The sequence below is a fragment of the Drosophila miranda genome, chromosome 4 (assembly GCF_003369915.1).
Source record: "Drosophila miranda strain MSH22 chromosome 4, D.miranda_PacBio2.1, whole genome shotgun sequence".
NCBI classification, from domain to species: domain Eukaryota; kingdom Metazoa; phylum Arthropoda; class Insecta; order Diptera; family Drosophilidae; genus Drosophila; species Drosophila miranda.
The window spans coordinates 25,204,796-25,226,521 of NC_046677.1; the positions used below are offsets into that span (position 1 = coordinate 25,204,796).

The 21,726-nt window shown below is 43.2% G+C and overlaps 2 protein-coding genes across 2 annotated transcripts in view; one reads left to right on the forward strand and one right to left on the reverse strand.

Annotated features, from left to right (window-relative positions):
- Positions 1 to 14,108, reverse strand: part of LOC108163445 (POU domain protein 2) — a 33,548-nt gene extending 19,440 nt beyond the window's left edge. Inside the window, exons 1-2 of the mRNA XM_017298729.2 lie at positions 13,794 to 14,108; positions 9,518 to 10,314 (exon numbers count right to left, since the gene is read on the reverse strand). Coding sequence (XP_017154218.1) covers positions 9,518 to 10,067 — 550 coding nt within the window. The 5' untranslated portion in view covers positions 10,068 to 10,314; positions 13,794 to 14,108. The remainder of the gene's footprint in view (positions 1 to 9,517; positions 10,315 to 13,793) is intronic.
- LOC108163446 (endothelin-converting enzyme 2) lies at positions 822 to 2,913 on the forward strand. The gene has a single exon (XM_017298731.2). The coding sequence runs from the start codon at positions 861 to 863 to the stop codon at positions 2,886 to 2,888; it is 2,028 nt and encodes a 675-aa protein (XP_017154220.2). The 5' UTR covers positions 822 to 860; the 3' UTR covers positions 2,889 to 2,913.
- Positions 14,109 to 21,726: the final 7,618 nt, after the last annotated feature.

Consider the following 21,726-nt stretch of genomic DNA (forward strand, 5'->3'; position numbering starts at 1 on the left):
AAAAAAAAACAAAAATAAATGTAGATTTTTAAAGCATTAAACCAACTAAATGAAAGTATAACAAAAGTTCGTTTAACGATATGTAGTATACAGTTTTATTTTAAATTTCCGACCATCATTAACTTTGATATTGAAATTGATTTCCTACTATTTTCATTGCCTTTTTTACCAGTTTTTCTCGGCCAAATGCCTGATGTAACGACTTCATATCAGACCAAACACCAAACACACACAAAATCCAGTCCAAATAAAATATATATTAAATTGGTTGGCAGAGAAGAGAGGGTTAAAACCATTTAGAAATGTTTGCATTATAATTGCGGTGATTATTTCGGAACGGGGTCATTAACATGTGACATTCACAGAGAGAGACAGGGACGGAGAGACAGAGAAAGAGAGACAGACAGACAGAGAGAGAGAGTTCTGATCGACGGAGAGCGATAAAATAGTTAAATCAGTTTTTGTTTTTTTTTTTGGGACAGCTGGGGGGGAGCTTTCTCGGGATGGTACTCTCGGACTCGCACTCGCAGATACGCAGATACCCAGATACGTGGAGAGTGATAAGGGGCCAAAGTGCTGGGCAGAAGGTTCTTTGGAGAATTGCGGTTAATTGAAGAATGCCAAGATTTCGCCAGAGATTCGTCTGATTCTGGGGTAACAATAAATTTTTCCCACTAATGCGATTTCTGTGGTCTGTTTGTCTGTTCGCTGGATTACCTAACCCACTGGGGCGTGGAGCTGGCTGCTCCCGCGACCCTCTAGACCGTATAAATGGCCAGAGCGCGTTGCCAAAAAAGTTTAGAACATTTGTGTCGGTCTCCGGCTGCGCAACTACAATCGAAAACAGCTCCCAGTGGACCATGATCCCCGCTCTATTGGCCACGTTAATACCGTTCGCTCTGGTCGTCGGCCGCGTGTTAGCCAGCGACGATATATTCTCATTGCCCCACAAGAGCAACCACAGCGAGGAGCTCCTAGAGGAATATGGAAAGTTTCTGCTGTCCGCGATGAACCGCAGCATCGATCCCTGCGAGAACTTCTACGAGTACAGCTGCGGAGGCTGGAAGAAGTCGGAGCTGGTGCCGGAGATGGCCAGGAACACGAGCTTCCTGTCGGCCGTTCAGGCGAAGATCGATGAGCAGGTTCTGGGCTTTCTGCAAAACGTCACCCAAAAGGAGCTCCAGGAACTGGGCCCAAACGGCACCAGATCTGCGGAGGTGAAAGCCAAGCAGTTCTTTGCCAGCTGCCTGGAAGTGAAGGCCAACATGTCCCTGGGCTATCAGCATATAGAGCAGCAAGAGGACGATCGCCTCAAGGATCAGGCTTCAGCCAAGAATGAGTCTTTGGACTGGGTTTACATCAATTTCATGTCAAAATACGATGTCTATCCCTTGCTGCCGCTTAAAGTCCACTATAGTACATCCTCCAGGAAGTTCGATGTGCTGCTGTCTCCGCCTGTCAAGGTCCTGGCGACCTACAGTGATGAGCATCTGAAGAACATGACACGGGATTTTGGTTGGGAAGCTAACCTGGAAAAGTCCAAGCAGTTCCTGGAGAGTTACGTCAATCTCTCTGCCTTCGAGAAGAACCTTACGGCCCTCGGCAGGACTCGAAACGAAACGGAGAAGCTCAGCCTGAAGGAGTTCCTGGGCAAACACAAGGAGGATCGTCTCAATTGGACCCGCTTCTTCGATGTGGCCTTCAACGGCACCCAAGACTCCAGCTGGCCCGTGATCAATCAACTGGACGGCGTCAACGATCTGGTGTACTTCCTGGAGCAGACCCCCCTTGAAACCCTGCGCTCCTACGTGAAGATGCGTGTCCTGCTGAAGTTCCATGCCCTCTGGAAGACCCAAACCAAGGTGGGGGGCGTTCAGAGCGAGTGCCGCTCACTGACAGAGACCTACTTCAACTATGCGATCCTTCCGTGGTTCATTGGGAAGGTGTTTGACAAGCACAAACGTGCAGACATCCTCGGTGTGGCCAGGGACATCAAGGACACCTTCTACGACCTGCTGGACCACCACACCTGGCTGGACGACGAGACCCGGTCGCAGGCCAAGACAAAGCTCGCCTCCATGGATATCCTGGTGGGCTACACCGACGATCTACAGCACCGCGAGGTGCTCGATCAGGTGTACAGCGAGATCAACATGACCGGCAACTGGTGGGAGAACCTCTGCACAATCGAGGGCAGCAGGGCCAGCATACGTCTCCGATCGGTGGACAAGGCTCTGATACCTCTGCTGATGCCCACGCGGACGGTGAATGCCTACTATGCGGACTTCCTGAACCTGGCCTTCATCACCATCGGCATGGCCCAGTGGCCCTTCTACCACCGGGACTTTCCCGACGTCCTCAAGTACGCCGGCGTTGGCAACATCATTGGCCACGAGATGGCCCACGGCTTCGACTCGTACTGCTACCAGTACAACTACGACGGCAAGAGGGTCAACTGGTGGTCGGCCACTTCGCTGAGGAACTTCAAGGAGCGCTACCGCTGCCTGGAGTCGCAGTACAACAAGTTCATCCTCATGGGCGTCCAGACCAACGGCAGTCTCACCTCCGGCGACAACATAGCCGACAATGTCGGCACCCGCATGGCCTACTACGCCTACAAGAGGAAATCCGGGGACAAGGCCTGGCTGGAAAGGCCCCTGCGCGGCGTCGACTTGAACAACAAACAGCTGTTCTTCGTGAAGTTCGCCCAGACCTGGTGCAATGGCAAGGACAGCGGCTCCAAGGTCAGGAAACTGAAGACCGATGTCCATGCCTACGACGAGTTCAGGGTCCAGGGCACGCTCAGCAATATGCCCGAGTTCAGTGAGGCCTTCGGCTGCAAATTGGGGGCGGAAATGAATCCGCTCAAAAAGTGTGTCGTTTGGTGAAATAAAGAGAGTTTTTGGAGCGAAAGAGAGGTGTAAATGAGGTGGTTTTCGGGGGTCTTAATGAATCGTTCGGATGCGGGGAGATTGTTCCATAAGTCTTCAAGGAGAAGGCACTACCTTCTTTCTTTCTCATTCCCTGCCAGCTTCAGCTTCTGTCTTTTCTTTCAGAGTTCATTTGAAGAGCCAGCAGATTTGTATGTTCCTTCATTTGGGATTGAAGGAAGAACATAGTTCCAGAGATTCAAGTGAAATTAAAGATCTTTCAACATGTGAATGATTTTCAGAAACTTCCAAGTTTGTTTGAATCCAAAAGCGAAACCCCAAGCCTTGGATAATCGCTTAGATTCCACCAAAAGCTTGCACGGATCTCCTTCAAGTTGGAGCCTTTTAGAGCCCAGTATCTCGATCATTCGATCGCCATAACGTCTTAATTTTCGTCTGCCGATTTACTGGTTATTCTTCCTGCGATAAAATCGATATTTCACGGAGCACAAATGAACGCCCACCACTTGGAGCAGCTGATCTTCAGCCGATGCCCATCGAATAGAAGAGAAACACTAATTGATTTGCTGCAGAACCTGCAGAAGTAACCTCCCACCAGGGCTGGGATGGGATGGTATGGATCGCTGGTTGCCCGTGGGCGGGTCTCGGCAATATTTGTCTTTGACTTTGCAGCGATGACACCTTTCTCATTACGAATTAATGGCATTTTCCAGCAAACAAAAGACGAAACAAAGGAAACCAAGAAGAAAGTCACTCTTCAGAAAAGGTGCAGAAAGTGCGGAGGAGGCTGCTGGCCTGTTACTGTTTTTCCCGAAAGAATAACAGTTTCGACTATCATTAGTCGTCACTCGAGAGATCCCGATACGGAGAACAGCAGAGGGAAAACTGGAGAGGGAAAGTCAAAAAGGAAGCCAAAGACCGTTGGCTTTGAGGCTGCCTCCTGCATACGAAATGAACGGCCAGTCCAGTCCGGTATTTGCTTAAGGATCTGCGGGGTTTATCTTAGGCGTCCTGTCGGCCTAACGGATTTTCGTGCATTTGTTATGGATTTTCGGCGCCAGGTCTCTTATTAGCTCTCAGCAACAGGCAGGCACGAAGGCAGGCTGGGAGGCAGGTAAGCGATCCTGCGGGCCATCTACCGTCTGGTGTGCTTCTCAGCGGGATCCTGACTCCTGGGCCCATAATCTTCAGGTCATAAAAACCCAGTGCCCAACCCAATGTGCATTGCAGATAGATCATTAATTTAATAGTTTTTTGTTTTCTGTGCATCTCGAAATGCAAAGTGCAACCTACATCACACAGCCATCGATGGATCGCGGAGGTGGTCTCTCTTCGGGCAAATCAAATTGCAAAATCTTTCAACCCATCGCTGGGAAATTCAAGACTCTCTCTCTCTCTCTCTCTGTGTTCGCCCTCTATCTGATAATTGCATTTGCACTGCACAATGGCCGAGTCAAATTAGTCTTTATTTGTAATCTTCCCGAACAGGTCCACTCCTTCATCTCCATCTCCATCGCCCGATCGCCCGATCGCATTAATTTCGCTTATGTAAACCATCCCAAGACCAGGGCTTGTCGTAGGCGTAGACGGTGTAATAAAAAATCAACTAGCCGGGGGAGGGGGCCAAATACAAGCTGGGTGGGTGATGTACGGGTTTGCGGGATTGGCGGAGAATGTGGCCAGTGGTTGGGGCTGGGATCTGCCATATATCTATAACCGATACGGAGATTATCATAATAATGCACAAGGATTGCATAGAATCTCTCTTCCTTCAAAGCTTATATCCAGAGAGGGGGCCAGTCTAGAGCATTGTACAAACAAGTTGCCAAAAGCATGTTTCCATAATTACATGCAGAATGCCTTTTAGGCCACGGCGACCCGACCTGCTTCCGCCGCTTAGCCCCAGTCTCGGTCTCGGTCTCTACCTTTGCCCCACACCCCCGCTTCTCTGCTCCATCATCATCATCATGCGGCTCTCCACCATCGCCACAGAAATTGAACAAAAGGGGCGTCAGCCCAGGCCGAGCCGTGGCCCCAGCAGTCAGGTAGGAACTACTACCAAAAACAGTTGCAGTTCCAGGGGACTTGGTACCGAGAGAGAGATCTGCCAGTCGCTGGCCAGAAGTCGGGTGTTCATGGTGAATTATGAAAATCGTTGCGAAATTAAGTTAAGAACTTTTTTTTTTTTTAAGCTTAGCAGGAAGCAAAAATATCTGCAGCACCAGGAATCGATGGTTGGGCATGGGAGCGTGAGTCGTGAGTGGTTTGTGGCAGAAAATAGAGCCGAAAAGGTTGGGAAATAGGCCTAAAAACTTCTGGTAAGAGCTGCCTTCATTCCGGGCTAGTTTTGGGAATGATTTTACATGGTAGAAGCCTTTGTAGAGCGATTCTGGCTCTGGCATATCCATCAACGATGCTGTTAGAAACCATTTGATCACGCACTCATCTCTAAAACTCAAGCCAACGGTTGAACCTTTAGCTTTATTAAATGGAGATGATCAATTTAAATATTTTTCGCAATTGTTTGTGGTGCGTGAGCGGCCTGACCCTCGGGTTTTTGGGGAAGAGGCAACCGAACAGACAGCAGCCGCAGCCCCATTCGAGTGGGGGGGGGGGGGAGGCAAGTGCTTGCACATCTTGATGCAACCTGCTGGCAGTGCTGCCGATGCTGCCGCCTCCTCTCGATTTGTATAAAAAATGTGCTTCATTTTATTTGGCCGCGTCCGGCGTCCGCCTCCGTTTCGGTTTTGGTCGAGGGTAAACGCCCCAGCCCGGAACGCAATGTGGCAAGGCCCCGCCGAAAATGCAGCAAACAAATCGCATATGGATCGCATGGATCGGCTGGAGTCTGGGGCCGGGCCAAGACGGGGCTTCTGCTTGTATTTTTTTTTCGCCAACGATTATCTAAATTGCATACGAAATTATTTTAATTAAAAATCTAATTTTCTTAGCCGCCTCACACGGTTTACGAGTATCGATCTTCGTTCTCCCTCTCTTGGGGTTCAGTGTGGCTTCTTTTTCTCGGAGCAGGGAATACTTATAGTACTGCCTATAGGAACTCTGGGAATTTGTGTCTTGTTTGTTCATTGAACCTTTAATTTGACGCGATTAAAACGATATTAGTGTGCCGCAAAGCATCTGTTGCAAGTTGCACTCCTTCGACCTTCGTCGTGGAAGGAAGGTGTGAAGATGTGGCGGCGTCAGCTGGGGCCATCGTCCTAACATACGTGACCATTCATTGATTAATGATGCATAATTCTAGATGGGGACAGGCCGGGGGTAATAGACGCCTTTCCGGTTTGGTATACGCAAGGGTTGAGGCAAGGAATAGGAATCTAAAGAAACAAAAGTAATTTGAGTTGCCATTCCCTCATGCATTTAATCATTATACGAATGGAGCTCTTCTTGAATGCCATTCAATCAACCACCAACCGATGCATAAAATTTAAATAAATGTTTGATTTGAATTTAATTGATGCTGCAAGCAGAACCTGTTCGTGGGCCGTGATTGAATATAAATCAAATGCATCCGACAGCCATCAGCGCGGATCAAAGGGACGCGCTAATCACACGCTGGGCCAAATAGGATCTAATTTCCACACAAGAAACAAGAAAAACCCATTTTTTTTTATACAACAAAAGATCGAGAATCGAGCATTTATAGAGAGATCAGATCGGGGGGCCATCAGGTGCAGCAGCATTCAAATTTCGCGCATCTCTAGAAGATAAATGATGCTGCCTCCGAACAGGTCCGGAGACAGGTAGACAGAAGCATCAAAGATCGGAGTTTGCAGGTATTTCAACCATTTCAATTTGAATTTTCGACAATAATTAAGCGCAACAATGGATTTATTGGGTTTTCCCTCTTCATAATCTTCGAATTGCTTTTGCGGTTCCCGTTTGCCACAGAGCCCACAATTAGTTGGGACCTCAGTCCCTTATCCCATGCCATCCTATCCCATGCCCAAACCATTCGATCCCATCCCATCTCGTGGCAGCATCATCAGCGGAGCGGCAGCAGTTGCAATTATCATAATTATTTTCATTCATGCGGCGTTGCATTCAACTACTAGAGGAGCATCTCCGATTCCGATTCCGATTCCGCTGCCGTTTCTCTCTGGACGACTGACAGTACATCTCTCTCGATTCTCTACAGATTCGATTGGCGAGATAAATTCTCCTCTGCTTCTCCGCTTCTCTGCCCTGAATGAAATGTTCGAGATCTTAACGCCATTTCCCTTTTGTTGTCTCGGGCCTTCTGTTCTCACAGATCGTACTCCACGGCGTGGAAGGGTACGGCACGTATGGGAATGAGGATGCATTCAAATGTTTTATTTTTTTTTTGTTTTGTTTTTCTTTGCATTTCCGGCACTTGCTGCACGAACTGTACTTGGTTTTGAATACCCTTTTTCATGGGGAATGGTGGGGGGCCTCTCTATCAATTACTTCCTAATATCTTGATCTGAAGGGAATCGGGGGTATATATGCTGGAAAGAATACATTTTTAGCTGCTTTCAGCAAATATTAAATTCTAATTTTTGACTAGATTCCAAGAATATTTAACATTAGGGGTTAGTGCGCCCTGCACACTCGCTTCACTCGTGCGCCAACCCTCGGCTCACTAGCTTCACTCGCTTACTCGCGTCGATACGAGTAAATGTGTGGACGAAGACCCAAAATCGAGAGAGATATTTAAATAAAGTACGAGTCCTACAGGGAGAGAGCTAGCCTTGGAGGGAGCGAGAGAGAGAGAGAGAGAGAGAGAGAGCTAAGCACTATTTGAATAAATTCCGGACATTATAACCCACCCTTAACTGCTAATCAACACTGGGATAGAAAGAGAAGCCTGCACGAGGTGGAAGAGTCAGCCAAGGGAATTTGTTCAGGGTTATACCCTGTATTCTTGAAGTCCGCAATAGTCTAGTCTTGTGATAGTCCTGATAGCCATATTCAGCTTCGAATTTCCCATAAAAATACCATCCAAAAACTTTTACTTCTACAAAAAAAAACCCAACAAGGGTACAAAAGCTTCGGTTTCACTCGTAGTCTCCACCGAAAGGTCATTCGTTTTTCGTTTTCCTTTATTTGTGGGTTGTATTCTTTAATTGACAATTAAGGAAATTACGTTATCATATTGAGTTTTTATTTCTGTGTCTATTTCATGTGGCGACTGCTGCGGCTGCTACTGCACTTTCGACGCCTTTTCGGTAATTGTTTTCTTGAGTTGCTGCCCAGAGGTACGTATCTGTAGGTTTGTACAGTCTGTAGTACCATTTCCACTGATGAATTACCCTGGCTATGCCATTGTTTGCCTTGGCTTTGCTCATTTATGTCAAATTATGAAACAAAACGTAAGTGGAAGCTGGCCGCAGAGATTGGTGATGGATCGGTCCAGATGCTAACGATCTTGGTATCTCTACGAATATCTAACAGAAAATCTAATCAAAAATCCCAACTTGGTTGAGTTTCATTTTGGTTAAATTGAGTTTAATTTCCGGTCGCGTGTTCAGTTTTTTCAGTTTTTTGTTTTACTTAAAATTTTTGATAATTGCGGCACTTAGGGGGGTTTCTTTTTTCTCTTCTTCTGGTTTTGCATGTCATGGGAGCATTTCCGAGCTGGGGCCAGAGGAAATGGATTTACATATGAAGATGAATGCTGATGAGGCGGACCATCTAATAAGCCCTATTTTTCGGGGTTTCGGTCGTAAGAAGTGTGTGTGCTTGTCCGTCCCCGAGTGAGATCATGAAATGGCAAAATGGCAGTTTCAATAATCGAAAGAAAACAAGATGTTTCCCCGTGACAACCCCCTTTTTCTTTCGGTTAGACAGGAGCAACAGGACGGGGCACCCTTTTCCTTGTCGCCTTCACCCTTTACTCGTGTGCGGTGTGCGATGTGCGCCTCTTGTGGGTCTCTTCGTGGCCTTGTCCCTTAAGATGGATGAAGTGTTTGACAACCCTTTCAATCTTCATAAATGTTCGCACTCGTGGCAGAAAAGGCGTTGACTGTGCCAAAGGCAAGGAGGAAAGGAGGCAAGGAGGGTCTCTGCTGCAATATTAGCCCGGGTCCCTTGTGTCGCATCCTTTTCTCTCTATCAAGATGACGACCTTTTGGCCCCGACCCCGACCCTGGCTCTAGCTCTGGCAATAAAAAATGAAATCTGTTTCGATGCATACAAAATTGAAAATCTCCTAAGCATGCGTTTGGCACGGGCTCGGCTGCCTTTTGGGGGGGTGCCCTGTCAAGGTTGTTTTTTGGGTTTCTTGGGGTTAAGAGGCCATGAAAAATGGCTATGTGCTTGTTAACACATTGTAAATACCTCATTTTTCACTTAACGGGTTTTTAAATACACATATGCATTCGAGGGGAGTTCTAGAAGGAGTGACTGGTGGGTGGAGGAGGGGAAAAAAGGGTCAAGCTGGTCATACACATCCCCAGAAAGAAGTTTTCTTTATAAAGAGAGCTCTAAGCTTTTGGTATTGAATACAAAATAGTCATAGAACCATCCAAGTTTTCTTTAAAGTTTTTCTTTAGGGGAAAGCCTCCTATTTATTCTCTAGAGAAGACTCTCATAATCATCTGTAATATTCGGTTACCCAGATCATATAGCACCCCCAAAACACTCACCTGCTGCTGCTGCCTGCTGCTGTTGGCTCATCGGATTGTGGCTGGCTCTGTCTAGGAGCGACTCCATGAATTCCTGTTTGACTTGGATCTGCGGCAGGCGTAGCAATCCCTCATAGTTCTGCTCCTCTTTGGTGGGTGGAACTGGTGGGCAGTTGTCTTTAGGGTTAAAGCCATTCAAATGGCCAACGTTAGCGGCATAATTAGCCGCCTGGAGTTGTAGTGGAACTTGAAGTGGAAGTTGCAGTTGATCGTTGACTAGAGTTGTGGCCGCAACGCCTTTGCCAGTAATTTGAACATTAACACCTGCTGTTGCTGATGCCGAAGCTGTTGTAGTTGTTGTTGCCGTTCTATTTGCTGCTGCTGCTGCTGCTGCTGCCAGGCTGCAGTGTGTGGCGGATGTTGCTGTGGCAAGGCAGTGTGCTGCTGCTGATGTTGCTGCTGCTGCTGCCTGGGACGTCAGCAACATGGTGGCTGCCGCTGACTGTTCGACAGAGCTCAAGTGTTGATGATGGGAATTGTTGCCGTGTGTTGTGGCCAGCAGTAATGGCATAGTCGTTGTTGTTGCTGTTGTTGCACGCAGTTCGTCAGCAGCAAATTGCGTCGCTTTGATTTATGACAACGTCCAGTGCTCCTTGCCGCCTCTGGCGACTTGTTTGCTGCTCCACCAACTTCTTCGACTGCTCTGAGTGCTCCTCCTTCCCCTTCTGCTCCTCCTGGCTCTTCTCCTGCTGCTGCTGTCTCAGATTATGATATTGACCCATGGACCATTGGCGATATATATTCTTGCCTCCTGCCTCCTGTAAATGGTTGATAATTAAAAATGTGTCTTCTTCTTCTTCTCGAGATGCCTCTCCTGCCTTGTGGCAGCTTCTGCTGAAAGCTTAATTTGCTGTTAAGTGCTTTTTAAAATGCTGTTATTAAATACAGGGGCGCACAACTCTATCGCCGCACCGATGGATGTCTGTGACACGATAACGGCAGTAATTGATTTTTTCTCGCGGCCCAACCAGTCCGTGATTTTCACGCGAATTTTCCTCTGAATGAACGCCCTTTTTGTGGGTGGAAACAATGATTGGGTTTGCAAGTCCAGCGGATGTTTGTTTCATTGGGCTAAAGCCGCCATAGCCATAGCTTCTGTGGAGTGACTAACTAGATTGCCGTTTTCTATATAGATAAAGGGGGATAAGGGCTGGGCCATTTATGGGGAATTTCCCGAGTACACAATTCATCAAAGAAGCCCTTCATAACTAAATGCAAGTGGGTTCCACTGTATTTTATCGTTCAATGAATTATAAAACCCAGAAAGAGTTCTATATGCATAGAATATTTATACGGAGAATTAACAGATTTGCTCCGAGAGTGGAAATAATTAATTTAAATATATTTCAGATTTAAAATAAATATATTTCGAAGAATTCTAAGAATTAAGTAATTAAATAAATATATAATAATATAATAATAATATATAAATATAATTAATATAATAATAAATACTATAAAATAAAAATTTAATATTATAAATAAATTATTGTTAATTATTATTAATTAATATAATAATTAAAAATATATTAATTATTTATTGTATAGTATTTATTATTATATAAATTATTTATTTAATTATTATATATATAAATTATTATATTAATTATTTATTCAATTACTTAATTCTTAGAATATTAACATAATATAATAATTAATTATTTGTTATTTAATTAATTTGTTAAGATAGAAATAAGTTAGCCTAGCCAGTTAAGGATTTTTTTTTTATTCCGTTGGCGAATAATAAATAAATAAATTATTTAAAGAATATACCTAAAATAATAATTTTTTAGGAAATATATATAATTTCAGATCTGAAATATATTTATTTACTTATTAACAATAATTTAATTATTATATTAATTAAATATTTTATATATAGATTAATTACAGGCCAAATAAAAAAATTTGTTATACATTTATTTTTGTATCTAATACCGGAATATTTAACTTAAACAGGGTTATGTTTGGGTGTACTAAATCTATAGTGTTTCTTCTTCCAAGATTACCATTTTCTAATCATAAAAATCTACATAGCATTCCCTGTAGACCCCACCAAAAAAAAGACAGATTCTTTCGTGGAATATTTAAAATTTAAAAATATTCCCATACTACCCGTGTTTGCCACAGCACCAACCAAAGTACACATCACATCGATAAAAAAAAGAGTACAATAAACAAATAAAAAACCGTGCATTATGCAAACAGAAAATAGGTAAAGTGACAAAGCATATTTACAGAATGCGACCTGAAACGAAATTGTTGTAAATTGGAAACAAATTGAAGTCGAATGAGATAAGGAGAACTGAAGACCGTGGCCGTAGCCGTACCCGTACACGGCCAAAGGGCGACAAAATCAAAGGAAATGGAAAATTAAACTACATCGAAAAAATACGAACTACGATGACGATCAAATGCCCCGAAGAGGGGCTGTACTGTGCTCCTCCCAGACCTGCAGATAAGATACGGCACGGAAAAAAGTGCAGCAAGTTTATGGAAATACTAGGAGAGGTGGGGTACCATTTACATACCATAGAGAAGGGGCTGGGGCTGGGGCTGGGGCTGGGGTTGGGGCTGGGGTCTAACTATACATTAATGGCACTTGTAAACAAATCAATTGAGTTGTCAGTGTGCCGCAAATTGGCTCGCTGAAAAGTGCCACACGAAGGAGATTGGTTATCAATTCCGTTTGGCTGGAAATTATGTTCTTTGCATGTCAGCAACCAATTGCCGAGAGTCGTTATAGCACAGGCCACATCAAAGGTGGCACCGACTAAATGCAATTTTTTTCTCCACCTCAACACTGCTCCTCCGCTCCACTCTCCTGGCATTTTGCAATAATTCTCTTCTCTCAATCGAATTGGTTATTTCTTATTGCCCCCGATATTTGGGGCTTTTGCTATTTTCGTTAAACTTTATCTTGTTTTAAAATTAAACACAATTTGTTGACTTTGCCTATGGGATCGTATCGCATAGCGCATGTCTGGTATCGTATAATACCCGGAACATTGCCGATTGTTTGTCTCCAATTTCGAATTTCTGTTTTCATAATTTCGTATTGGATGGTGGGGGTGGTGTACGAACTTGTAGTTCGGTTGTAAAGATAGCACGGAACTAAGATTGACGATGTGATTTGCTCGGTTTGTGATTGAGTAATGGCTTGTCTTGATTAAAAAATCATTTCCATACGTGGAAGGGGAAGGGGTGGTTATAAACCATAAATACTATAACTGTTCTCAATGAGCGGGTACCTCTGACATAATTTTTGAGGGTTTATTTATAAGGAATTTCTGAGGGAAGCCAACGTAAAAATAGGATCTTTATATTGCCTTTATTCTTATTTAATAATGAAATTTTATTTGAAAAATAAAATGAAAAAATAAATAACATCCTATCAAAGACATATAAATAAAGAGAAAAAAATTAAATAAAAATAAAATAATTAAATTAATATAAAATAAATTAATAAACATAAAATAAATAAATAACAATTACATAAATAATAAATAAATAAAAAAAATAATTAAATAAAAATTTACATAATACCATTTCAGAATTATTAAAAGACTTTTAAAACCAATCATTTAGAGTAATATTTTATTATTATTATTATTATTATTATTATTATATTTATTGAATTAAAAACAATTAAATATTATTTCTATTCATACATTAAAATTTAATTGCTTTAATTTTATGTTGGGGCTAGAACTAATATTTAATAATTAATTGCTTTTAATTTAATTTTCGAAAGTTTCGCAAATAAATGGGAAAATCCTTGAGCATATTATAAAACAAAACTTTTCCGAATTTTCATACCTATACAGGTGGCCAAAACAGTGTTGTAAATGCATTGAGTGTGAAATGTGAAATGTGAAAAATCTGCGCGAGCTGTCAAAGCTCTTCTTCGTTTTGCTGTAAGCCCCAATACGCCAAAATCCAGCCAAAAAATCGCTGGCCATATCGAGGCACTTGTTCTTGTTGGCCCTCAAACACACATTTGCCAATTAAGGACTCAATCGCACACACACACACGCACACTCCTGAGAGCAGAGGCACCTCATTAACAGTTTGACAAGACAAGCTGCAAAATGTCAGCGGAGGAGCCCTAGAAGGTCTCGTTTCTGGAACTGCTAGCTGATCCATCGATCGTTCCACTTAAGTGTGGGCGTTACAAGCACGACACACACACACACACACACACAGATGGATCTCAGGCAGAGGCACACACACTCACTTGGGCTGGTGGAACTGCTGGGGCGCACCTCCTGCCTGCCGTTTGTCACACGGGGAGGCACACGACACGGCAACACTGTTCTGTTCGAATCCGGGCTCGAATTATAATTTAATTGTTTCTTTTGCAACACTTTTCAAAATTGTAATTGGGAGCAAGTCGCGGGACTGCTTCACGCCCTTCGCTTTGCTTCGGTTGCGGATCGGATCGGATCGGTTCTGGAGGGCGGCGATCTTCGCCTCGGGGACACTTCTCCTCTGGGCTATGGGCTCTGGTCTCTGGGCGGGAGAGAGACACGCTTTTTGATTGACTTCCGACAAACGACTGACTTAAAAAAACGCGCAAGGAGATATGAGCAAAAAATACAACAACAACAAAAAAAGAAGCACACAAAAAACAGAGAAAAAGAGAAGTTCGCGACGACTGCAGCCGACGAAGAAGACGACGACGATGACGACGACGAAGTCCGATGTATCCACAAAATGTCAAGCGAATGTGAATTTTTTTTTTTTATAGAAGATTTTGTTGTGTTTGTATGGGTTGTACATATGTGTGTGTGGGTGTGTGTGTGAGGGGCTGTAAACCAGCCAGCAGGTGGCTCTTGTGGGAGGCCACTGGGCTGTGGGCTGGGGTTGGGTGGTTGGATGGTTGGGGCGCCGTTTGACTTCGTTTTTCCTGCTTCTTCTTTCGGTCATTCTTTTATTTTCTTTCTTTTTTTTTTTTGCACGTTTCTTTGCACGAGTTTTAAAATCAAATGCGTGTATTGTGTGGGTGGGTTCTATATATAAATGTGTGTGTGTGTGTGTGTGAGTGGGTGGCTCTTATCGGATTTGGAATTATGTATGTATTGACTGGCGTTCGCTTCTGCTGCTTCTCTTCGCTCTGTTCCCCCCCTCCTCCCTTAAGTTGATTTGTAGTTTTTGAGCGGCATAAAAATGTATTCTGCACTGGGGGTGGGCGATGAGGCAGAGGAGTGAGAGGTATATACAATTTTCTTGGCCTAAAATTCAGTTAAAATTCACAACTTAAAATAAATAAATAAAAAAAAAACAAACATAATCTAGGATTTAACTGGAAGGAGCCTATATCCTCTATTTGGTTCGTGTTTTAGCGAATTATTATTTTAAAATTTTCTAAATCAATAAATCATTATATTCCAATATTATATCCGCTCTAAAAATTCGACTGCTATCGTGAGTTTTTCCCCAATAAAATAATCACTTTAAAATTATTACAAATATTTATTATATTAAAAATAAACAACTTCAAATCCAAACTTTATGCCCAAGTTGTATTATTTTGCCATCCATTTATATGAAAACTGTAACCCGACGGCAGTCCCTTGGATTCTTGAATCTCTTTCCCAACTCACATTACGCATACGCCCCGTGCCTCGTGCCCCGTGCAGTGCCTGCCACACCAAAATCCTCGGCAATACAAAAACAAAGAAACGACAAAACAACAGAAAAAGCCAAGATTTGACATTGCGATGATGGCAGCAGCCGAGAATTATTCGCTGGACTGTCAAAAAGCGAATCAGAAAAGGAGTCGGAAAGAGGAGGCAGAAACGCGATGAAGCGGCCACAAAAACGGCGGCAAAAACAAGGCAAAAAGCGATAAACGCATAAATTAAAATAATTACAAGAGGCGTCCTTTGACGGTTGTTGTTGTTGTTGCTGTAACGCACAGAAAAAACGAGGCAGTAGAACGAGAGGAGTCGCGAGGACGACAACCGACAAACGGCCAACGGAGTTGCAACTGAAAAACTGCAATTGAATGCAATCCGAATCTGGCTGTGGCAGCCCAGCAGCCCCCCAAACAAGAGGCAGCCACAGCAGAGATGGAGGCAGAGATTTTTCTCACTCAAAAACTTGGGTTCCACAGCGCTGCGATGTGCAACAAAATTGTTGCTGGGAGCTGGGTGCTGGGAGCTGGGAGCTGGGAGCTTTGGCTGCCTGCTGTTGATTTTATTCAAAATGGTTTGTTTATGCCTCAACGGAGAGCGGCAGCAGAAGCAACAGCAGCAGAGGGGAAATCCACACAGCTGCGCTCTCACACGCACACGCACACACACATGGCCCGACGGCAGCCAATCACTTTGGCGCTCTCTTTGGCGCATGTCTGTTCTCGCTCTCTCTCTCTCTCTCTCTGTGGTTTGGCGACTTCGAATTCGCCCCAACTCGCGTCGTTGGAGCAATTCGCCCCGAGACAGCATCGCATAGCATCGCATCGCATCTCTATGTATTCCGAGAGGGCCTTTACCTTTTGACTTTGCCTTCGCCTTCGCCAGCGACTGGCTAATTTCCGTTCATTAAAGTTGGCAGCCTCTCGCTTACTACACCACCACCACTCCACCACCCCCCTATGGAGCTAGCCCCCCCACTCTTCGGTAGTAAGTTCTTAAAGTTCCTTCGTTTTGGTCCAACTTTAATTTCATTGATTAGCGCGCAGAGAGGAAAAGTCTTACCCCCCAGCCCTCCCTCCTCCTGGAAGGATGTTTCTTCTTTTCTCCTTCTGCTGCTGCTGCTGGGCTTCTTTTATTTTTGGTTTGTCACTTCTATTCTCTCCGTCTCTCCGTCTGTCTGTCTGGCTGTGTTTTGGCTTGTTGTATCCCTCTTTCATTCTTACTTTCTGTTCTGTTCCGTTTCTTTGGTACTTTTTTTGTCTTTGTAAGCATTTAAGTTGTCTCCCCTTGCTGCTGCTGTTGTTGGGGTTGGGGTTGCTTAAATCTAACTAATCGATGGCTAAGCAATAGATATAGCGATAGTTTGTGGTTTGTTGTGGCGGGGCAATTGTGGGATAAGAGGTTCTTGGAAGCGTCGCCCAACTATTTATGGAGCAAATCTAAGTATAGTTTTGGTTATTTATACATTGGATGATGATTTTATGATTATTATAAATATATTTTAGGTAGCAAGAAATCAGGATATTTATTGAAAAGATAGATCTTTGGGTAAATGGTTCGATATTTATAGAAAAACATTTCTTAGGGTAAGAAATAAAATATATTTAAACATGGTTTGCATTCTTGATGGGATTATCCCTGGAATACTTTGCTAAAAAGTGGATTTACTGAACATTTTCTTTAACCTCTTAGCAACTTAGTCTGTCGTGGGCCCTATTCTTTTCACTAGAAAGACAATATTAATGGTTTCTCATCTCTCCTGATGTGTTTTTGTTTTCGGCTTCCTTCGATCATAGAAAGAGCTTTCTGAATGGGGAATAAAACACTTCAAACGGCTCAGAAAGTAGATATTTTGCACTGGGACTTTAATTATTTGATTATTAAATTTAATAATAAGTTTTTAAGCAACATAATTTACTTATCGCCTTCAATCTGAACCCTCAGCAACGCTCCCTTCATAAAAAGGCTTTCATTCTTCTTGAGCCAACAAAATCCTCCCCTAAAAGTTTATGTTTCAGTGGAAAACAGATTTTAAAATATAACAAAAGATACAAGATAGAGTGAGAAAGCTATACAGCCAAAGCTGAAGGGCTAGAGGGAGATGGCCAGCTTTGCTTTGTGTGTGTTTTCTCTCTCTCTTGTTTCTTATCATTTGACTATATGCAGAGCGCAACGCCCACACTCAAAAGCGGAGGCGTGTGACCCGAACCCCTCCCCAACCCCCATTAAGGCCCTGTTCCATTTTCCATTCTGCACATTCCGTATACGCCCCATAAAACTTGAGAATGCCATCCCTGCCGTCGCCCCCACTCTACCAATCTTTTGCTCTTTCCTCTCCCTCATCATTTTTCATATTGAAGGGCCAGGCACCTAAGGACCCTGTCCCCCCCTTCCCCCTCCCCCCCTCCCCCTGACTGTTCCATAAGTTATGGCTTTTTCTATATCTCCCCCTTGAACTTTTTAGAATTTTCCACTTTTCCTTTTCTTTTTTTGCTGCTCACAAACATTTCCTGTCTCTTTTTATTTACATTACACACGACATAAAAGTTGAAACTTTCCTATAATGTTCATCCTATATATAGGAACATATACCACCCGTATATTTAGATGTATGTGTGGGTGGCATACAATGGCCGGGGATATATGTATGTACATACGTTGTATATAAGGAAACAAAGAGGAGAAATATTCTTCTTTTTTTTCCCAGGCTGTATTTCAACGGTATATTTTTTTTCTCGCTTCCGTTTCGCAGTTGTGACTTTTCATTTTTCATATGTTGACTGCCACACACACACACACAGACACACACAGGCACACGGAAGCCGTATATACAGCTCCTTTCTCTCTCTCTCCGAGTCTGTCCTTCTCTTACTCAGGTTACTCCTTCTCTCTCTCTCTCGCTCTCTGCTCCTTTTTCCTAACCAAAGTAAATGGCTTTTGCATTGTAAAATGTTGCATACATTTCCCTCTACTTTGCCTTTCTTTTCTTCTGTGTGTGTGTGCGTTTATATGGCTGCCATTTACCGTTATGCTGGCACTCGTATATAGGGAGCCGAAACCCCGCGCCAGAGCAGGATGCCAGACCCACACAAGCTTGCCCTCTCTCTCGCTCGATTTCTGGGGCCTGGGTATATTTTAAAATTTATGAAAAATAATATTTTCCATCTCTTCACACACACACACACACATGCACACACAGGGGCACATTCTTGGAGGAGTTCTGGGCCGTAAGGCGCACAATCAGAATACAATGGCAGCCTAGGGCGATGGGGAGGAGTAGCGGGTGGAGGGACGGATGGATGCTCGTGTATATGCAGCAGCAGCAGCAGCGGCAGGATAGGGAGTCCCGTGGCACAGTTGGCTTCCTTCGCTCACATTTACGTACAGAGTTGCAAGATAGAGGTGCTTCAAACAGGGTTGTCAGCGTGTTTTGGGGAACTAAGGAAATGATTTTTAATTTAGGAATATTTAATCCAAATAATATGGAATTTTTCAAATATTTTTACGAGTCCTTGGATTGCTTGAACGGCTAAGAAATCAATATAAAATGAATCTACTTTAGGGACCATTTCTGGACACATGTAAAAATTTCTAAAAATGGTTTTACTTTTCATTGAGAATATGTCTTAGAATTTATTCTTTTTAATTGTAAAATATTATGAAACTACAGAAAAAATTAAGAAACTCGCCAAATTATATTTAACATTTTTTAATTTATAAATTATTTTCTTAGAATCAATCTTATAAGAAAATGATTAAGACATTTAAAAATTGTAAATATATTTTTGGGAATTTCTTAATTTTTATCGATCAATCTTATCCGAAAACAAATAAAATAATTTAACAAATTTTATATATAATTTTGGGAATTTCTTAATTTTTCTCTGATTTAAATTAATTTAAAAATTTTAAGTATAATTTTTTTAATGTCTTAATTTTTCTTAAATTTTGCTTTAATCTTGCTCTCCATTTGTTTTTTTTCACAGATTTTCTATAATTTTTGTCTCTTATTTTTCGTTCAAAATTTTTCGGACTATTTTCCTTACTTGCTTTGACAACCCTGGTCACTCAAGTCAAAAGCATTTCCATTATGATAATGTAAGTGCACAATTTTCCCAACTTGAATGCGCACACAGATGCACATGCTCCCTTCCTCCCTCTCTCACAGTCTGCATCTCTCCTTCTCTCTCTCTCTCTCTCTCTCTCTCTCTGTCTTTTAGCTTCTCCCTCACTCGTTCAGTGCGCTTGGAAAATTTTCATATCCCAGCCATGGCACACGAGAAGCCATGGAACATGAAAAACTGCACAAATGGCAGAAAATGTTGCAAAACTACATGACCTGTGGGGCGGCTGCTGTGTGCGGCGAAAACTAAAAGAAAAAAAAAGGGAAAAGAGGAACAAGAGCAAAGAGGAACCAGGATCCAAGGACCAGAGGACCAGGACAACGAAGCACATGCACATAAAATACGATAACTGTGGACCAAAGTGCTATATATGAAAGGTATTTGCTGGGGAGACCTCCACGAGGAAGGGGGCCCACAGGGCCACTCTACATACTCCACTACACCCGTACAAGTGCAAGCGGTGCATCGGTGTATGGGTTTTTAGAATATAAAAGGCGTTGCCCTGGCAGGTCGTATGTAATTACGCTGGCCCCCAGTTTTGCACCTCAGAGAACCTCTCACACAGCCACAGCCACTCACACATATAAAACTATAAAATATGATGAAAGGTTACATAAGCCAAAATCCTACTCCCTACCCCCCACCCCCTCTCTTTCTTTCCATAAAACTTTGGCATTTATGCCATAAAATTAAGTATGAAATTGAAAAATTGCTTACAGGCTTCATCCTCAATTTTTGCCTCTCCCTCTCCCTGGACATATTGTGAAATTAATTTTTAAATATTTATGAGCCAAACTGTACCAGGCAGCAGCGCCAATAGCAGAAGCAATCGGTATTTGTTTACGATGGCAGGCAGGGAGGGGGTTCCGGGAGGCCGCAGGAGCAGGAGGTCAAAGCGATTGCCCATTTTCAATTTTGATCAATTTCTTGTATTTCTTTTTTTATTGAATTTTCAAGTGGAGCGTGTGCTCGAGTTGGTTTTTCTCCTCTCTCTCTTTGTACATGAGAAATATGAGAAAGAAATTTCATTTCGTTAAGCAGAAGACCTCCGGCAGGGCGTATGAGTAATGTGCTTTTCTTGTTTCAGCTAAAATACACATAAATATATACATATATAGTATGTATGTGGCATGTACTCCAACAATGTGGTGGGGCTGAGTTTAATAAGAAAATTATCCTAAAGACTGGTTAGGAAATTCACAAAAATTCAGCATAAAAATCGGAACATTTTTAATACGTTCAAAAAACTCTAAAACTCTAAAAATCTTGAAATATCCCTGTACATATGTATCCACCAGGTTCATTCAACTGATCTTAACTTGTGCCATCTTTGATCTCCGATCTGGCCCTGGCCTTGCCTGATAGCGATAATGATAATGATGCCTCTGAAGCCCATCTGATTATGATAATAATGCGTGATCGGGTTAAGCACAGAAATTGCTACCTTTTTATGCTACATTTTCCCTCCTTTTTTTTTGCTTAATAAGCCCCAGACCTCAGCAGACCTCTCGCCAGGGAACCCGCAAGCCAAAAGTCGAGCACACAATGTGCAACGTTTTTGCTGTTGTTGTTTTTGTTGGAGGCACAAGTGCTTAACAAGCTGTTTTGCATGGAGCGAGATCTCGCAGCTGCCCTCCGAACCTCGGAACCTCCGGCTATAGGCGATCTCTGAGCCGTAGTCAAAGACCAGTAGCCCCCGAAACAATGCACTTAATGTGGGAAAAAACGTCAAGAATTTGCACGCCAGCCCAGAGACCACAAGAGAATTCGCCAGCCACCTTCTCTCTGCCTCAACTTTACCCTTCACATCCTCTCGCTCTCCCTATCCCTCTCTCTTAGTGTGTTTCTTCATATGCAAAAAGCCTCGGCTAAGGCAGCTGCAACTTTTTGTACCTATTACTGGGTGGGAGTGTGGAGGTATGTTCTATTTGGTTAGATGTTTGTTACAGATCTGGTTATAATCGCGGACAGGATCCTTAGAAGAAGCCCTGAACCCCTATGTCCTTGGGTACAGCGAAGAACTCACTGATATTCACAGAGAAAATGGCAGACAACGTCAAGAAGTACGTCTAGAATACACATCCACTTCTTTTTTCCTCTCCCGAGCCAAATATTGAATATTCCGCTCATCCGAAAGCGCTGATTCGTGATATAGACCCCGAATTTCACCATTGTCATGCGCTCAACTTCAAACCTGAGTCAGATGGTATGTGTTACGCATCAGAAAAACCGAAACTACCAGAAATTGACACCCCCACATGATCAGAAAACGTTTATCTGTTCTCGCAAACCCACTAACATTTTCCTACTGGGTATCTTCTAGTCGCAATACTTGACTCCCTACCTTTCCGCGTTGCTTGTTTTGGCCTTTACCTGCATGTGGCCAGCCAGCCAGCCAGCCGGCCAA